Consider the following 21,844-nt stretch of genomic DNA (forward strand, 5'->3'; position numbering starts at 1 on the left):
TAGTAACAAAAATGCGTGACACTAAAGGACAACGCCTCGACCTCTACGGAAATAGTGAAAGGGTGAGAAAATGGAAAGAAGGAACAACATAACACGCTGTTATCCTTGATTTTTTTTTTCAATTGAGAAAACATGACGTCATTTTCCATACCAACAGAGAAAAGGTCCCACCACGGACTCATAAGTCCATGGTCACACTAACTGCTTCTTAACAATAATAATAAAATAATTAACTAAACACAAGCATGAAAATAAAATCCCCACTGCACTAATCAAAATGCAATAGTAAATTTAAGGCCACCGCACACCTTACGACTGATCCAAATCCGATTTTGGAAGAAATACGCACTTTGCTCATTTTCTGAAAATGTGAATGAAAAGTATCTTTTATTTGAATTTCAAATTAAGTGTAAGAATACTAATATAACAATGTTGGATGACTGGTACGAAATCCTTCATTTGTGATTGAAGACCTTTTTTTTTTTGCTTGTCAATTTTTTTTCTGGTACGAAATCCTTCATTTGTGATTGAAGACCTTTTTTTTTTTTTTTTTTGCTTGTCAAATTTTTGGGCGGACGGTTTTGCCCCCCCCCCCTGTGAAAAATCCTAGGTACGCCACTGTATATGACTATGATTATGACTAGATATTAAATTCGCTTTTATTCTAATGCGGATGATAGCATTGTCACAGATTTGAACAAAGGCATTCGTACGATGATTTAGAACATTACACAGTAGGATATTCCATATCTCAATATCAGCACGAATTTTACTAATTTTTATTCCAAAACTGGGTCGCAGACCAATCGTAAGCTGTGCGGCCTCCTTTATACATACTACTTGTAGATATAACTACACAATATATCAATATAAAACTATATAAAACCCTTATGAAAGAACTATAGAAAGCAAAGGACGCCTACGGAACTACTCCATCGTGGGCTATCCTTACAAGGTATTTTGACACTCCCAAGTTATATTTGCGTTTCTTGCTTTAATACCTGACAAATTAAGTCACTCAAGAACATTGACTGTATTCTTTGACAATGTACACCACTTAATATCTATATTTACCTGCACAATTTATTTCATTTTATTTTTGTCAAATATATTCAAACGGGACAAGAAGATCAGGACACTGTTTTTCATCTTCAGTTGGTCCTATATAAAAGACATAATTATATACACATAAAGTGTTTACATGTCATGCTTAATTCCTAAAGTAAATCGACTGATGCTTATTTAGGCCTATAATGTATTAAATCGCAGCTCACATTAATGTAGACGTAATTCGAATTGATCATAATAGTAATAAAAATAATAACAGTGATAATAATAATACTAATGATAATAATTATAATCATAATAACAAACTATGAGCTAATATTCCTTCTACTTCACTTAAGTATGTTTTGGCTTGAGCAATTATCATATTTATTGGAGAAAAAATAATATCATTTCGTCCAATGTTGTTTGTGAGGTCATGAGCGAATCATCGTAATTCAACTTCATTGTAGGATTGGTCTTTCTTGTCCATCGGTCCGTTTTGTTGACTTTCTGGTACTCGTGATGTTGTCCCGTCGATCCATCGCTGGAAACACAAAATACAAATGAATAATTATAATAATAATAATACAAAACTAATAATAATAAAGATTGATTTATTAAGCGCATAATAGAAAGCTCTCTCTACGCGCTTTACAGTGTAAGACAAAAACAAAGTAATTGTAAGAATGCAAACTAACTAAAAGATATAAATAAAACCAAACATAATAAAATCAAAGTTAACATGAGACTTTTTCAAATAGCATGTAAATATTTATTAATCAATGTAAAATTGGAATAAACTAGCAATATATGGATTTCAACAATGTTATATAAATGATAATTATAAAAGGTACTAAGATTCAGGAAAGAAACGGGAAAGTTTTAAATAACAATTTAAAGGACGTGTCGTGACTGTCGTGAGGAAGCCTGGCGGATAATTGCAAGATATTTGCTAATAAAACTGGATTACTCATGATATGAATGCCTTAATCATGACCGTACTCAACGGGGGTGGAGGAATCCTCCCCCCCCCCCCCCACGAAATTTTGAAAACTTAGCTTTTTTACTGAAAATTTTCGCAAAATTTACCAAAAGTGTGTCATAAAATATATTCTTTCCTTCATTTGATAAACTGAATAATTAATTATTGAATCATTGTGAATTAACGTTAACATATGTTTGTACATGTATCTCTTTATCATCAAAACAAAGTAGGTGCCATGTGCCTTGTTAAACAAAATGTATTCAACTTTAGAAATATTGGATAAAGAACGAAGTCCACAACGACAACGTGAAAGAAAAGCTTGTATGACGTGGATTCGTCAAGAAATAATGAAGGGTTAATAAAATAAGGGGGTGATTACCTCCATGAGTGATCCCTTGCTCTTAAAGACGAACTGGTAGATGAATAGAATGGGTATGGTTACCATGGACGAGAGGGCCATGGTCCACCCCATCATGTACCCCCACCAGGGGTATACATAATCATCTTCGTAGGTTAGTGGCTTGTAGTATACTATACTAAACACGAAGATGGTCTGTGGAGTGGAAAAGAAAAGGAAATAAAATGATGATTAACAACAATAGTAATAAGAACAATTCTTATGTTTGTTTTTAATTGAATCAAGTGAGAATGCGTATATTTGAATTTCGATAATTTAACAGGAACCCAGATCCATGACCACGTACGGAATGGAATGAGCAGACTCGACCGGTACGCTATGATTCGTTTCCCTAGCATCCCCCCGGGATTTAGTGGAAACTAAAGAATCTCCCCCTCTCCTCCCCCCACTTCCACTCCCCTCTCTCTCTCTCTCTCTATATATATATATATCTCTCTCTCTCTTTCGACATGTTACGAATACATTGTCAGGTAATATCAGCTGAATAAAAAAGGGAGAATATTATGGATTGATAAGTCCGTAATTAGGAACACTTTCGTCTCGCAATCTATGTTATTCATTCTCTGAGGAAAAGGTACGTATTAGAGGATGATAATGGCACACGGGTATACTGACTGAAGGAGCAATCCTTTAATATGCCACATCTCATCTACAAGATTATTCTACATTATAACTTAAGCATTATACTGCTGTCGCTCTTCCAAAAGGCATGATATCATTACTTGACTAATTACTTTCACTAAATACAGTCCACCCTCAGTTCAGCCGAGAAGAATGAGACAAATCGTAAGGCCTACCATGTATCATCATCTCCATGCACCCGCCGAACTCACCCCAGAAAACAGAGGTGTTATAAACATCCAGGCAGCAATCATGTAGGGTTTGATCCACCCTCTACCTATCATGTTGATGATATCTTGCATGTACCGCTTACCACCTGGAAAATAAACAAAAGGTATATGGTAATAGAGGCTACAGTCGTTTTTACACCAGAGACACATATCTGCAGTTTGGACAGATACCATTTAATTCGTAATGATGACGACGAAAGGGATGACGGTGGTTATGATGATTATGATAATGACGACGACGATATTGATGGTGAAGATGATGATGATAATGATGGTAATGACGATGGTGCTGCTGCTGATGGTGACGACGACGATAGTAGAGATAGTAGTGATGATCGTGACGATGGTGATGATGATGATGTTGGTGATTATGATGATGATGATGGTAAATATGATATTGATGACAGTGAAGACAGAGAAGTTAATGTTATTATGCTGATATTGATGGTGGTGGAGTTGATTATGGTCTCGATGCCAAGAAAGATAATTCGCTTTCATAATGAAGTGCATGTGTCTTCCTATTTTTACTTGCCACTACTTGATTGCCATAAAACATGATTTTCATAAAACTACTCGTAAGTTATGCACTTCACTATGCATTTGATATCTATGAAAATTTGTTTACGATTAAAGGAAATTCAATCCCACGAGAAATAATGGGTACCTCAAATGACACGAGAACAGGTCATTCGTAAAGTCGTTCGTAAAATGCGGGGTGGAAAGCGTCAAATACAGACAGGATTATGCCCCTCCTGCCAAATGACGATGGTGCTATGAAAACGGGGTTCGACCCACGTCCCTCGTAGTTCACAATCCAGGAGCACACCATTTTCACTGTTAATCCCGGGCTTTTAATGTTATAGCCACACCAGAACACCGACTACAAACTGACCGATGGTATGTTATTGGAAATAACGTAAGAAAATTCAGTCGATGTGAAATCAGTGTATTGTATCAGTTACTCTCTACTCTATGGATTAGATACGTACCATATACCCATCCTATGACGAGGCTTTCACAGAGAGCTATCCACAGAAGAACAAACCCACTCGATGCGTAGAAGTCAAACAGTTGAAATATGAACATACCACCCTGGGAAGGAAAGAAAATCAAGGAATGTACTAAAGGATGCTTTTCGACCGTTAAAATATATAATAGTTCCGTCGGGTGTATCATTATTTCCGTCCTGTGAATAAGTCTTTCCGGTTTTTTAAGACGAGAACATACTCGCGTTGACAGTCCAATCCAATACAAGAAGTCGTTTGATATAGCGCCTTTTCCTTTCGGTTACAAAGCGCTGCGCACACACTGCTCCATGTTTGGGCCACTAAAACAATAGTTAAACACCTCAGAATGGTTAGCTTTACTGAACATTAGGCGTTTACACATAACAGAACGTACATTTAGCTTTTAGGGATCAGTTCTACACTCATCGTTCTCTTTTTCATACCAAGGAAAATACAGAGAGAGAGACATAGCTTTAGATGTTAGAGTTTCCATTTAGATGTCGAAGCTATTCAGTCATCATACTTATCGGCGCCTTTGTTTTGAAAGTTGAAAAGTTATATTCTCTCAATAATAATTGTCATTCGTTTGGGGAAGGAGGTCTTTTAGCCTTTAAAACTTATCTTTAATTCAAAGCCCAACCAACTTACGTAGGTGACCATGGGTATTCCGGCCATACAGAAGAAGAGACAGCACCCTGCACAGAAGAACTCTCTTCTGTTGCCTTTCAGGAGAGTCTTTGGGAAGATATCAACGATCGTCGTCACCAAGCCCTCAACGACCACAAACTAAAGAGTGGGGGGAAAGTTGCATAAATATTACAGAAGAGAATATAATAAAATATTAATAAAAGGAGGTAATAATAATGGGAGTGATTAACAAAAATAAAAAAATATATAGGCCTATTGGGAATTGCATGTAACTTTCTCGTAATTTCCCCATTCCGAGTGAATTTATAATTTATGCTTGATTTGCAATTGGGCATAAGTTTCTTGCAACTCCCCATTAATGTGTATTTATTTTTTCTTGCTGTATTCTTTTATGGTAAAGTGGAAGGATGATTGAGAAGGGCATCTTATTCATAGTTTCCATAGTTATTCACCAATAAAATGAATAATGCTTACAGCGCTGCGTGGGTATGCCACTCACCAAAAATGCACCAAAACATATAATGGCTAGTGTCGGTAAGTGCTTGTCATAGTCGTAAGAGCACTATCACCCTTGTTTAGTCCGCAGTTTACCATGTCACTTTAAAAACTAGGGTGTTAAATCGGACACACCATACCCTGAGGTGTCAAAATATATAGTGTTCATATAACACCAACCCTGGGACACAACCAGGTCATAATGTGTATATGATGTACACCAAGAATTTAACACCAAGTAACACCAAAGGTTTTGTGGTGTAATACTTATCACAGGAGGTACTCACCACGCTGTCTATACCGAGGAAAAGTAGGCATAAGAAAAAGAGAATCGCCCAGAGAGTCGATAGAGGCATCTCAGTGATGGCTTCTGGGTAGACAATGAACCCTAAACCTGGACCTGCATCACAAGAAAAGGGAACATTAGTACAGTAAAACTCCTGTGTTTTTGGGCGGACCACAATCTCATGTGTTTAAAAATGAAGTTTGAGTACAACACCAAGTACATGTGTAAAAATATAGCGGGTGTTGAATTTACACCATGATTTAACACTAGTACACTGTAAAGCGTTTAAAGGAGAATGAAACTCTTGGAACAAGTTAGCTTTTGTGAAAGCAGAAAAATCAAAGAATAAGATCAACAAAAGTTTGAGTAAAATAGGACTAGCAATAGAAGAGTTATGAGCATTTGAATGTCGAGATCACTAATGCTATGGAGATCCTCCCATTGGCAATGCGACCAAGATCTATGATGTCACAGATGAACAACTCTCCCCTTTTGGACACTGAAAATATACCCCAAAACATCTCTTTTTGCTCATTCTAATCATATGAAAAACGATTCATCAATGATATAATGTTGTGAAACCTCTATACTTGTCCTCTCATAAAGAGAACACCTCACCTTGTGACAGACTCTATAAAAGTGAGAATATAAGTGAAATAAAGTAATGAGGGAGTTGTACGTGTGTGACATCACAGGTCTTGGTCGCATTGCCAATAGGAGGATCTACATGGCATTAGTGATCTCAATATTCAAATGCTCATAACTTTCTTATTATTCATTCAATCTTCCTCAAACTTTCAACAATATGTTTCTTTGATTTTTCTCTTTGATATGGATTCAGCTGGTTTCAAGGGTTTCATTCTCCTTTAATGTTGTCCGAACACCGACTGGTGTAGTTTTTACACCACCACTTAAAAGGGCATACGAACCAACCAGTAGCCTTAATAGCCCCACCTCAAGTCCTCGTATCCGGTCAGATTCATTACCAACAATGCAACATTCACACCCGCATTCACAGCAGTAAAATCTTGTAATATAGACCCACTTGAGTGATAACACGCCAATGCACTACTCAATACATTTGTATCGCAATAATTTTGTTACCAAATAGCAAAACAGGTATACCTTTCACCGAAAAAAACATTTTAATTTCTTTACATAAATAATAATGATAGGCCAATTTATCCTCCGTATTTCTACTAGTTACCTAAAAGTGTATATTTTAAGACCATTATAACACACAGTCAATGAGAGATAACACATTGTATTGGTCAGTTCACTCACCCTTAAATCAACTAAATTCTCAACAATGTTGAAGGCAGTAAATATTTTGTAATCATTTTCATATGAATTTTAATCAAGTAAATCGAATGATCATCATGAAGTTACCCTACAGAGAGAAAAAAAATGAGGATTGAGTTTTAAAGGACTTGATTATTTACAAAATATGGAAATTATCTAGAGCCTAGAATTTCAGTCATGATCAGCACCGCTCACAGCCAACTTGACCAATCATAACTCTTTACCAACTGGTTTGCCATATCCTATACGCCATATCCTATATCAAAAAATGAGATTATTTATTATATTTGATCAACAAAAGCAGTAGCGTTATTTTTTTATTTTATGACATTTCTTCCCGAATTCTTTTTTTTTTTTTTTTTTTTTTTTTTTTTTGGGGGGGGGGGGTATTCCGCATACGAGAGTGTAATGCATTAACTTATATTTACTAATTCACTAATAAGTCATTATTTGAAGCTAATTGGTGAGGATGATATTGAAAACAAACACTATAATGACATTGATTTTCGTGGATCGATTGCAAAATGATCATATCGTATACCTGACTTTGCGACCTCGCCAACTGCTTTTCCTTGCTTTCCCGCCATAAATCCTAGTACTGCAAAGATGACGAATCCAGAATACAAGCTGGTTGCACAATTCGTCAAGGAATACAGTAGGGTATCCCTAAATAATTGGATGAAAGAAAAACATCACGAGTCACAAACGAAACAGCTTCGTTATATATGCATGGCCGTACACACATATGTACAGAGCCCGCGTGTATGTGTAATCGGTGCAAAGTTTGATGAAATTCCATTAAAATGGATGCATTAGATCCTTCAGTTTCATTTGAATAATATAAAACCGCCCTTGTGGTCAACAAGGTCGCTTCTCTCTCTCTCTCTCTCGCCTTTTTGTATTCTAGACCATAGTACTTGTCACCAACCCCTGGGTAAAAGAAAACCTGCATACGATAATGGCAGTATGGATTAAAAGAAACCTTCTTAACTAATAATCATAAAAAAACAATATGCATATGTCTGCACGATTTCTAAATTCATCTGCACCCCTCCGTAGTCGTTATTTTAATCATTATTTAAAAAAAAAAAAAAATGATTCCCCTATTCTTAGTATTAAACATCACCCGGTCATAGTGGGTTATTGAAAACAAGACTAAGGTCACTTTACAAAACACCGACAGACTGAGCAGACTATGTAGGTCATGAATAACTTTTTAGCAGTTTTCCCTATTTGAAAATGTTTTAGATGACATGAATATCAAATCTTTGACGATTATTGGCATGGTGGCTCTTTGTCGTGTTTGTCAGCAAGCTGTGGTTTCCCAATTATGTTGGCTTGTAGACAAAATTGATTTTTCCTGCGAAGAAAGATTCTTGGCATAATTAATACTTCAATATTTGTTCGTTATTACCTGTTGTCAAGTTCGGGGGCGAAGTATTCAAATGTCAAAAATTGATGTCACCACATTTTGTGGGCGTTACTGCATAAACTGAGGACCATAAAGCCCCCCCCCCCTCGTCTTCTCTATGCACCTTTCTATATCGTTTAGTCTTTTTATTTTACAATGATTTATGTATATTCAGCCTGTATATATGTGTATACCAATATAGAAAAGGCCCAAGTCCATTGTAGTTCATTTCGAGAAAATCGAGAAAAAAAAGAATATCTTTTAAATTTGGGCAATTAAAATATATTTGGCCAAAAGATATCATAGAACATCAGATATCATAGATATCAGAGTACATCATAAAAAAAGGATATAATAGAACATCAAAGATCATAGAACATCTGATATCATAGATATAAGAGAACATCATAAAACAAATTTAAGTGTACATTTTTCATGAACATTAATATTAACGTTACTTGTTGGCGGGGTCTTTTGGCAGGTGGACTTTAGAATCATAGGGACTCAGGTAATTCTTACATTCATTATACATGGTAGAATTCTGTAGTAAGTAGTAGAAATAATGAGAGAGGGCGCTATGATAATGTGAATGTATGGAAAGCCGGAAGAAAAGCTTACAATTAAGTCGCTGAAAATTGGACTTGGGCCGTTTTTATATTCAGATACTCATATTAGTCAGGCAGCATATGTCATCTACTTCGACAAATTGGCTAAGTCTGAGTTTTCACTTTTATTTGATTGGTGACATCACAAGGAACAACTTCCAACTTGGTGACAAATTTGTAATGGTCATCTTGACCATGTTAGGGGTCAAAATGGGGTCAATAGGGGTGAATTTTTGAAATTGCCCCGATTGTGTTGTGTCATACATCAAATTGTTTGTCTTGTTATACTGAACAAGAAAGTGTACACAACCATATACTCTTGACCTCCCGTTAATAAAGTTATGACCGGAAATGTCAAAAGGTCAACGAACTTTCGTTAAATGGCATGCAAATTACACTGAAGGAGTTAAGAAAGCTACTTTTTTCTCCTTTTTTTTTTTTATATGTGTGTACTTTTTTAATTTCGATTTTGATAAGTTCATCTTCAGAAGTCCTTACCCAGAAGATATAAATGGTCAAGACAAGGTCAGGGAAAGGTCAAAGGGTCAACAAACTTTCATTGGTAGCCAAAATACACTAAAAACGGTTAGAATCTTAGAAGTTGGTTAATTATTTTGTTATCTAAGAAGACATTATCCATTAGATAAAAAAGGTCAAATGTGCTCACTTAGGAACAAAATAGATAAACAGAGATAGACGTCGAATACATTCAGTGTGGTATCATAGTATTGCAGGAATACTTTGAACGACTTGTCAAAACCTAATGCCCTTAAAATCGTATCATCTTCATGATGTTATAAGTGCAACGCTCTTTCAGAGTTTCTTGATTTAGGAATTCAATTCAAGTCCAATTCATTTTCAATTTACTGGTCTTTGATAATTTTATGTAAAGAAACATTTCATCCATTTGCTTTCTACAGAATATTTTAATCAACAGAAATTATTGTAATGTATTGGGGTATATGTGTAATACTATGTTAACAGAGTAAATACATCGATAGATCAGTGCTCTCAGCTCCTAAGAAAGATGCCTAACATCTTATTTGGATTAAATTACGAATACGATAATGAGGTTAGGATTGAGGATGATATGATAAGTTGGGCTCCAATTGCTCCTTCATTAATTCTAATGTGTAACGGTTATATTATTTCTTACAAAGAGGCAACATCGTGCAGGCATGCTCATTGTAGTCAGTCATGGGTGTCCATCATGCTGATGTGATATATTCTTACAATTACTCGATCTCTGGAGCCATCATGAAGATGATACGATTTTAAGGGCATTAGGTTTTGTCAAGTCGTTTCAAGGTATTCCTGCAATACTATGATACCACACTGAATGTATTCGACGTCTATCTCTGTTTATCTATTTTGTTCCTAAGTGAGCACATTTGACCTTTTTTTATCTAATGGATAATGTCTTCTTAGATAGAGACTTTTCAAAATAATTAACCAACTTCTAACATTCTAACCGTTTTTAGTGTATTTTGGCTACCAGTGAAAGTTTGTTGACCTTTGTACCTTTCCCTGACCTTGTCTTGACCATTTATATCTTCTGGATAAGGACTTCTGAAGATGAACTTATCAAAATCGAAATTAAAAAAGTACACACATATGCAAAAAAGAAAAGAAAAAAAAACAGCTGCCTTAACACCTTCAGTATAATTTGCCATTTAACGAAAGTTCGTTAACCTATTGGCATTTCCGGTCATGACTTTTTAACGGGAGGTCAAGAGTATATGGGTGTGTACACTTTCTTGTTCATTTTAACAAGACAAACAATTTGATGTGTCACTTGACAGAATTGGGGCAATTTCAAAAATTCACCCCTATTGACCCCATTTTGACCCCTAACATGGTCAAGATGACCATTACAAATTTGTCACCAAGTTGGAAGTTGTTCCTTGTGATGTCACCAATCACATAAAAGTGAAAAATCAGACTTAGCCAATTTTTCGAAGTAGCCGGTAAATCATGACATATATATGCTGCCTGACTATATATATATATGCAAGATGTATTTGAACTTTAACCCCGACAAGGATTCAGTTAGTGTTCTATGATAGCTTTGGCTCTTACTGGTTCATTTATGATTGTTAGTGATTATGTTTCTAACCCAAAATATTAATAAATATTGACTAAATTCTTGTTAAAGTTGTTGATTCAACCCCCCTTTTTCTTAAAATGGAACCCATATTTACTAATTATATAATTATGATTAGCCTATACTGTTAGAAAGTGATTTTGTCCATGCACTTCCTCCATAAGATGTACTTACACGACTTAGTTTATTGTAAAGAACATCTTCCCGTGTATTGTTATATTATTCCAAAACAATCGATATCATTCGATTTCTTTTAACGGCGTAGGCCCTTAGAATATAATCTGAATATGCATCTATATGATTTATCAATTTGAAGTCATAATGCCATAAACCATCAACAGGACAATACAGTAAATATTTGATTACCATCCGTCACTTTATAGTAAAAATAATGAACTTTTGAGTTACCTGACAAAATTGTGATTTCTCTTGTTGTAGCTTCCCAAGGCAACCAAGAACCCTTGTCCTAGGGTATTGGAATAAAAGATTTGAGTAGCAGCATCGAGCCATACCTGTACAAAAATAACTTGTTGACTATTATTTTAATCACGTTCATTCCTGCGCTTTATGATGTCTTTAACTTGCGATATTGATTTAAATCTACTAGTATTTGGTTTAAAGATGGGAAGCTCAACAAGTTCATTACATCTGAACTTAAAAGACCAAAATGAACTGATTATGAAAAGCAGTTTGAAAATTGATTTATATTCCGATATATTATTTGGAGATATTTTGTTACCCAATGTATAGGCCTATTTCTATAATCATCTAGATTTACCAGGTGGGTGTTTCATAAAGCTGTTCGTAAGTTAAGAGCGACTTTAAGAAAGACTGGTGAACCTTTCTTACACGCTAAATAATCACCAATGAACATATAATGGTGAACATCATTTACCACAAGAAAGGATCACCAGTCGTTCTTAAAGTCGCTCTTAACTTACGAACAGCTTTATGAAACGGCCCCCAGGTCCCGTATGCCGTGTATGCAGAAATTGAAATCAGACGCCCTCAACGACCGTCAGATCAGTTCAAGAAATTGCCATGACTCCTGGGGAGTGTTTCATCCAACATTTTTGTCCGACAAGTTGTCAGATCTGACATCTTTCTTTGATTCTGATTGGCTGAGAGGCACTGTTACTATGGTAATTGTCGGATGAAAAAGGACTTGTCTGATAAAACGTCTGACAAGTCCTTTCACGAAACGCTCCCCTGAGGAGCGTTTCATCCACAGTTTCGTCCGACAAGTCGTCAGATCTGACGTCTATCCTTGATTCTGATTGGATGAGATGCAATGTTACTATGGTAACTGTCGGATAAAGTGGGACTTGCCGGATAAATCATCTGACAAGTCCTTTCATGCGATGCTCCACTGAAGTTGCATCTACATTGCATAGACTATTTTAGTCATTTTAGGAGAAGTGATTAAGTTGACGAAATGACCCAAACATGCAGGGTTGGACGGTGCAGCGCTTTCTCTTTTGTTGTACTGGAATTGAACGGGGGTACGATGTCGCGAGTTGAACTGAACCTATATCCTTATAAGACTGGGTCCTATTGCCCGACCAAAGGACTTGATATGCGTTGCAGTGGTTTTGGACCTACCTGACTTTCTTTCAGCTTAGATGTATCAGGTTTAAGATAGAAGATGATCCCATCCACAGCATTTGGTAATGTCACAGCACGAATGAGAAGAATCGTCAGGAGTACGTACGGGAATGGAACTGTCACATACACTACCTGGAAAAAACAGATTTTTAAATGGTTCAGATGAATCCAACTTACATAAAAGGCTGATTTGTAGGGTGAAGAAAAATCAGACAAGTACATGGGTGAAAATTTTGATACAATCGGACAAACTTTAAGACAGTTATGAATTCTTAAAAGTTGTAAAAATTGGTAATCCCTATACCCATGGAGACTTCAGATTGGCTGCATTGGTGATGTCATAGTATTGTATGGAAAGGACTATTCTGCCTTTTACTCCATTACATAAAATTGTTAAATAATCGTTTCTTTCAAAAGTTTTATTTCAAACTATATTTTTCTTTCATCAGGATATAAAGCATTATGCTACACTGATTATTGTTGGGTGACTGCCCCACGGGAATAGGTACTTGAGAGAAAACCACAAATCCTTCATAAGTTAGTACATGGTCTACGGGAAAGTTGTCCTTCCCACTTGTCATAATTTACTAACCCAGTTGCCAGTTTGAAATATACTTAGTTTTAAGGATCTCAATTTTAAAACTGTCACAACATTCTAATCGGAGTAGAACACTGAAGTAGAAGACAACAAAAAAGAAGAAAAAGGGAGAAGAAGAAAAAGAAAAAGAAGAAGAAGGATGAGGAGGAGGGGGAGAAGGAGGAAGAGAAGGATAATATTGAGGACAGACGAGGAGGAGGAAACGGCATGATAACAAATTGATACTTCAAACACATCAAGGGATTTTAGATTGGGATTTTGATATCAGTGGAAACTCTTGCAAATATCAGAGGTATCTACATTTTCTCATCTGGGATCCATTTCATAAAGGCTTACAACGAACTTATTTGCAATTATTGTGAAGTTCCCTGGAATCGTTGGTTGTGATTGGCTGCTGAACCCTCCTACCATGGTAGTCTTTATGAAACGGATCCCTAAACTCTAAAACAAATCAGTAAAAATGATTAGTTAATAGGGTCAGCTGGGTGCAACTGTTATTTTAGTCATATTTGACTATTTTCTAGTCGTATTTTACTAGAACATAGTTATTTCTGACTAGAATATATGTCAGAAATGTGACTATAAGAGTGATTGCCATAGCAGTTGCACCAAGCTGACTATACTGGTCTTGTCAATTTAAATTATTTGTTTTAAGAGTGTATAGTACCATGGGTATGGAGTTGCTAATTCAGGTAACTGATTCTCCTCACCTTCCCAGATGATTTGACTCCCTTGCATATACAGAGATAGATAAGGAGCCAGGCCAGCGTGAGACAGAGGAAAAGCTGCCAGCTGACTCCACCAACATCATGGATACCTTCGGAGCGATGGATCTGAAGAACTTTTCGACTGATCCAGGTTAAACAATATGAAAAGAAAAAATGGCAGGAAAACTACAAAGAAGGTTTGTTTGATAAGAAGAAAGTTGTGTATAATACAAAGGAAAACAATATTAATTTCCGAATACCTCAGAGAATATAATTGACAATTGAATTTAAGCAACAGTGATAATTTGGATAAGTTAAACAGGGATATTGTTAAGCATTTGCCAGAAGGCAAGTCATGAACGACAAAACAAATAGATGAGGTGAAGGTTTAGTCAGAGGTTGGGTATATGTTTCAGCATCAAGGCACCAGCTAATTTTCACTTAACTTATTTGAATTATGTGCTACTTTGGTTCCGTATCGGACACAAGAGAAGGGGGCAAAGGAACACAGGATTCCAAGGCTCCCTCTCCTCCTTCATTCTACACAAAGACTCACACCAGATGACAACACGGCAACGTCGTGTGACGTTGCCGTGGTAACACAGAGTTGACCAACGCCTATCATATTGAAAGAAGCTTGTATCTTAGATATTAACCTTTTATTTTTAGCACAATTTAGTGGGTACGCCACTGTGAATCATAGACATGTAGTCAAGTTAAGTTAACTACTAGTCATGTCCCCATTGCACAGAAAGGAGGGTGTCAAGATTACCCCTGGGAGATCATCACCAGGATGTGAAAACAGAAAAAGAAACCATGTGAAACATCTCAAACGGAAACGTTACTCATTACACGTCCGTTCCACTGAGATTTGATAGAGCATAGCGATGAGACGGAAACATGAGAGGAATTAGATATTGGTGAGGAAAAACATGCTAGCAAGGACAAAGACATAATCAAAATTAGGCAAGTGGGGGCAAAGAATCAACCAAAAGGTCTGAGAGTTGTAGTTTCAAAATTGTACTCATTGTCATAAAGGTCGACTTAAAGTGACCTAGTTAGTGGTCCTGTGACTGTTGATGTAGTTATTATGTAGAATTACTTATGGGAGGGGCTGATTTCTTGTTAGGTAACGACTAGTCTGCTATGCAGACTCTGAATGGCTCGTATGGTGGGATCTCAGCGCGCGCAGCGCGCTGATGCTGGTTTGCGAAGCAAACCAGCCTCAAAGGGCGAGCGAAGCGAGCCATAGTAGACCATAGTAGACCTAGTGTGCTATGCAGACTCTTTGAATCAGCTGTGGTACACACACTGCAGATGTGGGTCTACATTTGTAGACTAGGTAACGACTTGGCTGGAGATAGAGCTGTTGCATCAGTGGTTTCGGAGAAGCCGGTTGAGGTAGCTAAAACTGAATTGTTGCAGGAAGATTTTTTCTGGGATTTCCCGGATTGTACTTGTTACTAGGTCTCAGACTCGTAGAGCTGAAAACAATGATACAGATTCTGCTGATGTAGAGAAGAGTACTGTTACGAAATGTATAAGGGGGTTGGAAATTACTAAACCGCAACATCGCAAGCTCGCACAGATCTCACTGAAATCACCAACTGTTCGTTTCTCTTCTCATTGACTCTGTATAAATCTCTAAGTTATCGTTAAAGTTTTTAATTTCCCTCTCTCAGACCAAAGTCTCTTCACGCCAAATATTAAAGATCATAAATATGTAAATCAGTGTGTAAATCTCTGCACGTGTCTCTGTTTTCCCACATATGGGGGGCAGCAAATTAAAGATAAATAGAACTAACTTTTAGGTTAGACATGTCAATTTATTAATAAGACATTCGAAGAATAAGACACAATCCAAATGGACTCGAATGAGATGAGCTCCAAGACATGTCCGAAGAAACTCTCCTCAAACATGTGAAATGCGAATCACCACCCCTTTCATAGAGAACTAAATCGAGCAAAGCATCTTTCAGCTAGTTTCTATCCTTCTCTCAAGAACAATATTTGTCCTCAGCTGAGGGTCAGTCAGGGGCTGCGCGCGACCGAGAGACTGTCATCGCTGGGCGAAGCCGCACGCGACTGAGAGACTGTCCTTGTCGTTACGTAAGCGAAGCTTAAGGACAGTCGCTCTTGAAGAGCAAGGCCCAAGTCATAAACAAAGTCTGACCTCAGCTGGGAATGTTGGGAGGACGAGATGTAAACAAACCGCAACTATGGCAAGGACTATGCGATTTACTGACAAGCTCGAGGAGGATTTGCTCTCACCATGGACCTACTACAAAGGTCCATGTTCTCATTGAATACTGAGAATGTTGATAGTATACTACAAATTCGTGACAGTACTGATGTCTGGTTAGCTGAAACCTTTTCAAGGATTTAAATGGGGATAGTGTTGAAGGCTCTGTTGCTAACAAAGATAATTTGTTTAGTAAATCCTCCCCTGTACAGGCACAACAGGCAGACCCAGAATTGAAAAGCTTGTAACAGAAAGCATGTTCTGAGGCTGAGGCTGATAAGGTTCCTGAGTGCTTTTATGTTAAAGATGGCATTTTGATGAGGAAGTGGAGACCTCCCCGGAGACCAGCTGATGAAGATTGGTGTATAATTCACCAGGGCTCCGTAACACAAAGCTAAGTGATGCATAGCAAATATGAAAGAACACTTCTGATTGGTTCCTGGTCAGTATTTTGAAACAAATGCGCTTGTAACCTTGATCTTGATTGATCAGTCCATTTAGCGATTGATCGCTAGTCTTTGTGTTACGGAGCTCAGGTAGTAGTTCCTCCCTGCTACCGCACAGAGATTTTGAAAATGGCTCATGAGTTACCTATGGCAGGTCATGTTGGTATTCGGAAGACAGAATATAGAATTATGAGGCCTTTCTATTGGCTAATAAGATGCACAAGGAAGTGGTGCATTTTGTAAGACATGTCAAACATGACAGATTATTGGTAAGGCACAGCCTTCTCAAGCCTGCTCCCTTGATACCCAAACCTGCATTATTTTGATGAACCTTTTACCAGGGTTCGTGTTGATTGTGTAGACCCTTACCCAGAACGATGTTAGGTCACAGATTTCTGCCCGCGCTGTGATCAGGGCCCTGTGAACCTTTTTTTTGCCTGGGGTGCTAATGTAAATTGGAAAAGCAAAAAAAAAAAAAAAAGGGGGGGGGGTTCTCTACAACATGAATGTGATTTCGGTTACCTTTTTCCAATTTTACACATCTACCAGAATAGCTGGGGGTGCTGCCTATGGAAAATAATACACGCAGCACCCCGAAGGTAATTTTGGGGGGTGATTCAGCACCCTGCTTCTCAGGACCATGGCTGTGATTGGTTTTACCATGGACCTATTACGAATGGTTTTACAGAAGGAAGTAGACATTTATGTAGGGCAGCACCTTGCCACCTATCAAAATTTTAAGTTGTTGATTTGTAACGTCGTTTATACGAGCAGCTTCCCAAGTATCGTAAATTTACAAAAATCAAGCATGGAAATGTCGAAAAAAATTTATATCTTTTTTGTATATCAACAAATGACTTCATGGTGACACGATATTTGTTCCGGGTCTTATTTCGTCTAAAATATAGGGTTAGGGTTGCAATAGGGTTATATATTAGGTTTAAGGGTGGGTTTAGGATAGTGCATTGTGTTAAATCCAGGGTTGAAGTTGGTCATTCAATATTTTTTTGTTATTTTTACGACAAACTTTTCGTACGGGTGAACTGGCCATTTAAGGTTGTAATCATCTTAATATGGAGGACTTTGTGGAGGACTTTTCCTTCATAGCATTTTTCGGTCTACAGACTCGTAAACAAAAGAAATGACCAATAGCCGACGTCACAATCTTCTAGCGAACTGCCATAATTATCATTGACCTGTTTGCAATTACAGGGGCGGTCCAGCTTTCACCAAAAAAAAAGGGGGGGGGGTGCTTATTACGTGATTTGTTTGCACTAGGTATAGTGTTTTTTTATCGTTCCGAACCCTCGTGACAAATCTTATCGGAAATGATCGTAAAAGTTCGGAAATGAAAAACCCTTACTTCCAAAACTCAACAGTCGGTGACGTGGTGCCATTGGTACATTCTTCACTCAGATTATAAGCCGATGTCATCATCGAGGTCGTGTCATCGAATCCGGTCATATTGTAGTTTGTCTCGACGTCAACCACCGCTCCGTTGTCCATCCCATCGAAGCAGCAAACCGTGTTCCAATCGTTTGAGCACGTAGAGTATGGAAGTACGGCGTTGAAGGAGAATAAGAGGTAATATAGACCCCAAGCCATTATGACGACATAATAGGTATCGAGGAAGACTTGGATGACAAGACCAGCACATCCAATGCCTGGGGAATATACAAATTAATATTCTTTTGTATTCATCTATTTTTCAATCTCATGCTTGATAAATGGGTTTTTCAATCTGCATAATACATGCTTATTAAACACTTCTGAGGGTAATGATAATAATGGCGAGTTTTCGCACGGGCAAAGCCCGACGAATTCAAGAACACAGTAAACTATTTGATAATGCCCGTCAAAATAATAAACAGCTGGGAGGTCTTTGTCGAAAACTGGTGATCCGGTGATCATAAATGTAGACCTCATAACGTAATACATAACAAAATATTTTTAATAAAAAATAGATTTGCCGCGAATTTATCAAGTCTTCCACAAAATAATCGGATTTGGGTGGTCTATAAAATATCGCGTATATAATATTTTTGGATTTTGGTATTGATTTTCAATGATTCATGATTCATCAAATTCAATCATACAATTAATATCACGATGGATGAAATATTCTAAATATTAATTGATAAGGAAACCTACCCCTCTTTCATTGTATTATATTGTATTATATACATCTATCATTTTCTCCGAATATATAGCCAGGTAGTAAAAAAAAAAGATAAACCATGAAATTTCTCAAATGTAAAAATAGGATGCATTCAAAGTGTAGCTAACTGCGACATTAAAGGTGCAAAAATCTTCTCCGGGTGCAAAATTATACCTGAAAAGGAGCTCACAATTTGCAGAATTGCACCATTTTTTTTCCTAGTGTCAACCCAGAACTTTGGTAATTTCCGCCAAAGTCATCACTCCTTTGTAATCTTACCTTTGAAAAGGGGGCTGATCATACCCCATGCCGTTACTGGTCCTTGCCCGGTGAACTGCCCCAACCCTATCTCAATCACCAAGAGGGGGATTCCCGCACAGAACACGCTCAGGAGATAGGGGATCAAAAAAGCACCTGCGATAGAATTGATCAAGATTAATGAAACAATACATAATCAGCAATTATCCGAGTTTACACTTCTAATTTCATTTAATATGATTTGATTTGTTTCAGATATGAAAAACAAAACAAGTCCACACCTAGTTACCAAGAATGCGCATACCATTTCCATGTGTTTGAATCACTGGCGTAAATCCGTGTTGATGGGTGGGGGGATGACTGAAATATTTTGGCATTTTTTTTGCAATCATGTTTTTAGATATGCAAGGAATTGTCATTGGTATGTCCACAGTGGCGTACCGTGGGTCACGGAATGGGGGGGGGGCACCAGCAAAATTTTTGAATCACTGAGTGAGCGCGCTCAGTTGCCAGTAATTCTGACCTAATAGAGACATGGACAATGTCATTAAAGGGATATGTATCTCACTGATCAAATAATGCGAGCGCAAAGCGCGAGCTGAAATTTTTTTATATTCACACCTAAAAAGGGACATTGTAATCAAATTTGTGTAATCATGAAAGGTACCTGTCTCGCTAAACAATGCGAGCGCGAAGCGCGAGCTGAAGTTTTCATATATTTTTACCCCAAACAGCGAGATTTTAAGGAATATATTTTAGGATTCCATTAAGAGCATGCATATCTCACCATAGTCATCTAATGCGAGTGCCAAGCGCTTGCTGATTTTATCAGAATTACATCTGAACACATGAAACACTTTTTGTAGTCATTGCAATCATGATTATCATACGCATCTCTCTAATCAAATATTGCGAGCGCGAAGCGCGAGCTGAAAATTTAGATAGTTCAGACCTGAAGTGGACATTCTAAGGTTTCTTTGTAGAAATTAACTAGGACATACGTATTTCATTAACCAAATGATGCGGGCGCGAAGCGCGAGCTGAAATTTTTTTGTATTCAGATCATCAGAAGGGACATTTTAAGGACTGATTTTAGGAATGCATGAAGAGCAGACATATCTCACCAATCCACTAATGCGAACGTAATCACGGACAGGAAATGTTTCATATATTTTGACATTCGATCTTGATCCCTTCCCAAAGACCCCAACATTGATGAATTGGAAGAAACGGGGGTACCTCTTCAATGTTATAATAAGGACATAAGTATTTCGTTTGGAAATGGTGAACTGGCTCTTTATTTGCATTTTATGATTCAATAAAATTGTTTTATTTGTTAAGCGGTATTTCAGGAAGAATTTTCACCAATAAAACAATTATCTCTTGTGATTTTTGTCATTTCTTTCGTAAAAAGTGGGGGGATGTTTGTACAGGCCATCCCCCCCTCCTCGAAAAGTGGGGGGATATATCCCCCCACCCCCCCCCCCCCGGGATTTACGCCAGTGGTTTGAATGTAGGATAAAAGACCACCAATGTCTTGCTCATGGGTATAATTAGTCATCACTCCTTTGTAATCTTACCTCACGTTTCAGCGCCAATCCACTGAGTGGATTGGCGCTGATTAGAAATTGGGAGTCATGTGCCCTCTATGTTAAGCTATTTGGGAAAGGGCACATCCAAACAACAAGGTCCTATCTGGACTAGGGTATAATGTGCTGTTGCCAGTCATCGAACCCCGGATACCGTGTGTTTAGTCATGCAGGCGCCTTAGAACACTAGGCCACGGCACCTCCACATTAAGTAAAAAGAAAGTACTAGTTAACAACATATTCAGATATAATAAAAACTATTATTCAATACTAGGACCCTTTTAGAAACGTGGTGAAAGTGATAGAGATTTATGAGACGATAATGTTTGATTTGATTTCCTTTACTTCCATATGTTTCACATCTTGTAAACAGAACATAAAGTGGGCAAATTATTCATTCAAATAAGCAATATATCAAACTTATCGGACCCTTGACTGTAAAAACGATGTTGAACACTTCAAGCACGTTGTTTAAGACCATAACTCTAAAAACAAGTTGTTTAAATAACAATTGTTTAAACATTTTTGAGTTTTTTAAAAACTTTTCAAACAACTTGTTTAACACTTTAAACTGTTAGAGCGACGAGCTTAAGAAACGTGCTTAAAATTTTAAACATCGTTTTTACAGAGATTATCATGGTGAGTGAGAAAATTCTCTTATTTCTAGAATAAACTAAATTTGCACCCTTTTTCTTCAATTTATTTAATTCACTATAATTTTGATTCAATTAATGTTGAAATAAGAAAAAAATTGGCAATATATTCAGATAATTGTAACAACATACAATTAGTTAATATAAAATGTATGTGTCTTTAAAGAAACAGATACTTTATTAACGAGGGTCCTAAATGTGCTAAATCATTACATTTAAAGAATGATGTTACTTATCAGACAAGAATGAAAGCCGTTAAACAAACAGAAGTAAATTGTGTCAATTATATGTTTTGAAAGTCAATATGAAGAAAGGGGAAGAAAAAAAAGTTTTCTTCATTTTTTTTTTTCCAAACACGTTGTAGACCTTGCTAGATGATTCGATTTCATCAATTACATTTTGACATCAAATACGACAAATTTGCAGGAG

General features: G+C 37.1%; 1 protein-coding gene across 1 annotated transcript in view; it reads right to left on the reverse strand.

Moving 5' to 3' along the window:
* Nucleotides 1-554: 554 nt before the first annotated feature.
* Nucleotides 555-21,844, reverse strand: part of LOC129279429 (sodium- and chloride-dependent betaine transporter-like) — a 28,979-nt gene continuing 7,689 nt past the window's right edge. The window contains exons 2-13 of the mRNA XM_064110987.1: nt 19,195-19,329; nt 18,121-18,421; nt 14,073-14,211; nt 12,762-12,896; nt 11,568-11,671; nt 7,581-7,705; nt 5,739-5,851; nt 4,957-5,094; nt 4,291-4,393; nt 3,284-3,387; nt 2,412-2,585; nt 555-1,591 (exon numbers count right to left, since the gene is read on the reverse strand). Coding sequence (XP_063967057.1) covers nt 1,493-1,591; nt 2,412-2,585; nt 3,284-3,387; nt 4,291-4,393; nt 4,957-5,094; nt 5,739-5,851; nt 7,581-7,705; nt 11,568-11,671; nt 12,762-12,896; nt 14,073-14,211; nt 18,121-18,421; nt 19,195-19,329 — 1,670 coding nt within the window. The 3' untranslated portion in view covers nt 555-1,492. The remainder of the gene's footprint in view (nt 1,592-2,411; nt 2,586-3,283; nt 3,388-4,290; nt 4,394-4,956; nt 5,095-5,738; nt 5,852-7,580; nt 7,706-11,567; nt 11,672-12,761; nt 12,897-14,072; nt 14,212-18,120; nt 18,422-19,194; nt 19,330-21,844) is intronic.

This window comes from Lytechinus pictus, chromosome 16, assembly GCF_037042905.1.
Source record: "Lytechinus pictus isolate F3 Inbred chromosome 16, Lp3.0, whole genome shotgun sequence".
Taxonomy (NCBI): Eukaryota; Metazoa; Echinodermata; class Echinoidea; order Temnopleuroida; family Toxopneustidae; genus Lytechinus; species Lytechinus pictus.